Source organism: Sinocyclocheilus rhinocerous, unplaced genomic scaffold (genome assembly GCF_001515625.1).
Source record: "Sinocyclocheilus rhinocerous isolate Xijiao unplaced genomic scaffold, SAMN03320098_v1.1 scaffold2468, whole genome shotgun sequence".
NCBI classification, from domain to species: Eukaryota; Metazoa; Chordata; class Actinopteri; order Cypriniformes; family Cyprinidae; genus Sinocyclocheilus; species Sinocyclocheilus rhinocerous.
This window is the reverse complement of record NW_015655382.1, coordinates 468370-472332: the sequence shown is the minus strand read 5'-3', so window position 1 is coordinate 472332 and position 3963 is coordinate 468370. Positions and strand designations below refer to the sequence as shown.

The following is a 3963-nucleotide window of genomic DNA, read 5'->3' as shown; positions in this document are numbered from 1 at the left end:
CGCAACAAACAACAACGCAAAACATAAAAAAAAGCACACAACTCAAGCATCGACAACGAAAAAAATCCAGTTCTCAAGATGAAAGTCATGGACCGTTAAGACAATGGAAAGACCGTCAGAGAGACGAAGAAGCTGAGGAAGAGGATGAAGAAACAAAATGCACGTCGGAGGTCCAGGAGGGGAAACAAAGGCAAGAGAGGGACTTGAAATTTGTGGTCTTAAAAGAAGAACAGCAGAACGACTGATCCAATAAATACAAAGGAAGAGGAGGGACACGAGTCTCAGAGTGCGATATATGATTCTGAGTGTGTGTGGTTCAGCCTGCGCTGGGATGGGGGTTCAGGGCGGTGAGGGCGAGGGGTCTCTCAGACACAATCAGCATTTCGAGAAGGTCTGCTTGATCTCATCCAGCACATTCCCCAGCAGCGATGGCTCGTCGCACTTGGCGTCGATGGAGACCGTCTGATCAGACTGGATGAAAGAGAAACGTAGGGTTTTAACCAATCATCTTCGGAATCAGAATCATTACGAATCAGTTCATATTCCAGATACTCACGGTTTTGACCAGCAAACAGACGTGGTGACCCTGGATCGACCTGCTATACATGGAGGCGCAGGAGTCAATCCTCTCCACAACTGCAAACACAGGAAACAAGAGAAGAACAGATTTAAGGGTGTCCATATTTTGAAAGGTATCACAGACATCTTTGTGAAGTCGGCGCACCGGAGAAGTGATGGTGGAAGCAGATCCTGGCCAGCAGGTGGTGGAAGGGCATGTTGATGCCCTCTAGCCGTAGAGAGCTGCCCTTCAGGTCGCCCGACTCCAGCAGCTTTGCGTATGCGTCACTGACAACACAAGGTATGAACGGCTCAGCTACATCAAATACAGTACAGTCTTTGATTTAGTTTTAAACAATTAACAACAGCCCTAATATAAATAACAAATATTTTCATCATCCACACCCAAATTAAAAAATACAAATAAATATTTAATAGTTAATATAACACTTTGTTTTGGGAAATATGGGGTGGAGAAAAATAAATAAATCAGAAACACGTAAAATTGTGATTTTTTTATTTTTTAGAAAAGCTCCAGGTTTGCCCAAAGTTTGAGAATATGTATCAAAATTACTATAAAAATAATAATAATTATTATTTTAATTATATTAGAATTATTATAGAATTTATTATATTATTATTTATATTAGTACTACTACCAAATAAAAATGTACTACAAATGCTATTAAATATTATTAGCATTTAAAAAATAATTTTATATTACAGTACAACTAAATTACAATACTAATATTTATGGCTGTCTTTACTGATTCAATAAATGCTCTATTTTATTTGGGGAAAATGTGGGAGAGGGGAAATTATAATAAGACATTTGGGCTGTTACCAAGCAAATGAAATCAGTATCAACATAATTCATCTTTACAATGCAGAGGAAACACAGAAGCTGCATCTGAAATGGCATTTAGATGTGCTTACACAGTTTAATGCAGCACATAAATGCAGTTACAAATGCATAAATAATGTTCTGATATATTAAACATTAAAACGTTGAATATATTTGAAATTATTTAATAAAAAAGATACTTTGAATGTGAAATTAAAACCGCCAGTAGGTGGCAGCAAGTCACTGTTAATAAGTGAGTCATTGCGATTGAACCGAATCGAACGAAACCATGTTGCTCAGAAACACAAAACAGCTTTGTGGCTGTTTTTGGAATTATTTTTGTTGGCGAAATTGTGCAAAAACAGGAAATATAGTGTCTAAAACACAAGTCTCTTAATTAACTTCTTGTTTATTGAACTGCTGTAAAAAAAAAATCAATATCACATTTGTAATCATGGTCATTTTTGGAGAAAAAACAGCACTCGTCAATTCAAAAGCCCTCCTGTGACCCATGGTTTGTCTGTATGTGTATTCAGAGCCAGTGAGCAACGGACTTTCATAATAATAACAAAACTGCGATAACGCGCGATAAAATAATTGTCGGCGTTAATCAATTAATGTGTTAACGCAATAACGTGTTAACTTGCCCAGCCCTAGTATAAATACATACATTTTCTGCCCCCACGTCTTGAATTTGTGATCATTCTAAATGTATTTTAATAGACTGAATCATGCAGTGACAGAACGCACTCTAAATGCGCTTCACGTAATGTATGCGTGCACTCTGTAGGTGTTTTGAATGGTTTTTGCAAAATACTTGATAATGTCAAATCGCACATCGTTAAAACAACAATTACAATATTATCGTAGACGATATATATAGCACACCCCTAAATGGACGTTTTGAAAATTTCAGTACCGACTGGGACCGAAGTCACTACTTTAAATATTTTAATATATAAGAACACTCCACATACACATATACAGCGCTCCACGTGTTTGGTAATGTGGTAATGTGTTGCTCACCTGTAACAGGGAGTGGTGATCAGGTATGACGTGCATGTAAAGTGCAGTTTGAAGTCCAGTTTCTCATGAGTAGAGGATTCATCCGACTGCATCAGAAAACAATCAATACACACGGCAACAATACTAACACTCACACTGGAAACATACAGAAAAGCATGTGCTTTCATGAGCGTGTATGGGAGTTTCTCACCTTAACTATAAAGGTGAGGGTTCCCTTTAGTTTCTGAGGCATGACGATACTCTGCACTGAGAACACGAAGCGGGCCTCGTTCGAAACCCCTGGAAAAAGATGTGAAGACATGAGTGAAATCTGCCTAGATCCAGTCAATGGTGCTCTCAGGAGCGTGGCTGTCCTGACCTGGTGGCAGTTGGAAGGGAACGGTGAGGCTGTCGTGAGCTCCGGCTCCCTCCGGCCGCTGCAGCTTGGAGTTGAGGGAATCCAGCACATTGAACTCCATTGACTTCAGGAAGCTGTCGCTCTTATTCTCGAAGATGACCGACACCACAACTTTGCTCTCATCCTGATGGTTGCCCTGGATGTCGTACACCTAGAGAAAAGAAAAGATGTTTTTAATGGAGTAGGAAAGTGTTAGGAGGCCAAAACATGCAGATCACACGACACACGCAACACTTGGATCTCAGCGGTTAAAGCAGGCCAGAAGAAATGGGAATATTACTAGCCCAAAACTAGCCCAGGTCAAAGGGAGTTAATGCCTTTGATATCATTACCATTATCCAAAATGAGGAAAAAATCACATCAGCTTTAAAGGGGTCATCGGATGCCCATTTTCCACAAGTTGATATGATTCTTTAGGGTCTTAATGAAAAGTCTATAACATACTTTGGTTAAAATTTCTCAATGGTAGTGTAAAAAACACCCTTTTTACCCTCTGTTTTCAGCACACCGTTCTAGTCCATGTTGCTTTAAATTAGTGTTGTTTTTGGCGGCCTGTTTTAATTTTAGTTATAACGCGACTAAACGAGACGAAATAACGTTATAACATTTTGTTTCGTCTCGTTTTGGTCAACGAAAATTAAGAGACATTTTAGCATAGTTTTTATTTTGTAAACCACATTTAGTCTCGTTTTTATTCGTTAACGATATTGCATTATACATTTAATTATAGTCATCGTCACATGACTAGCATTTTCGTCTCGTCTCGTTTTCGTCACGTAATAAAGGTTCGTTGACGACGATATTTAGTCATAATTTTCGTTGACGAAAGCAACACTACTTTAAATGCTAATGAGCTCTGCAGACCCCGTCCCTCTCTTCCGTGGGGTGACGAGCTTACTGTAAACTTCAGCCGCGAAACTGGCTAACTAGCACATTATTAGGCGAAAGGCGATTTGCAAAGATTCATAAAAGAACCTTATACTCACTTCTTCTGTAGATGAAGCTGGATCACGAATGATTCGCACGAACAAACGCATTTAGGCAGATCGGGGATCGGAGCATTCCTTTCAAAAACGAAAGTAACGTTAATCCTCTGCGTCTTCAGCGGCTCAGATGTCGGGAGTAAATGACGACTGCT

At 39.3% G+C, this 3963-nt stretch overlaps 1 protein-coding gene across 1 annotated transcript in view; it reads right to left on the bottom strand.

Moving 5' to 3' along the window:
- Positions 1-6: 6 nt before the first annotated feature.
- LOC107717992 (AP-3 complex subunit delta-1-like) overlaps positions 7-3963 on the bottom strand; it is a 32051-nt gene continuing 28094 nt past the window's right edge. Inside the window, exons 26-31 of the mRNA XM_016524908.1 lie at positions 2787-2976; positions 2619-2707; positions 2429-2514; positions 725-846; positions 557-636; positions 7-471 (exon numbers count right to left, since the gene is read on the bottom strand). Coding sequence (XP_016380394.1) covers positions 376-471; positions 557-636; positions 725-846; positions 2429-2514; positions 2619-2707; positions 2787-2976 — 663 coding nt within the window. The 3' untranslated portion in view covers positions 7-375. The remainder of the gene's footprint in view (positions 472-556; positions 637-724; positions 847-2428; positions 2515-2618; positions 2708-2786; positions 2977-3963) is intronic.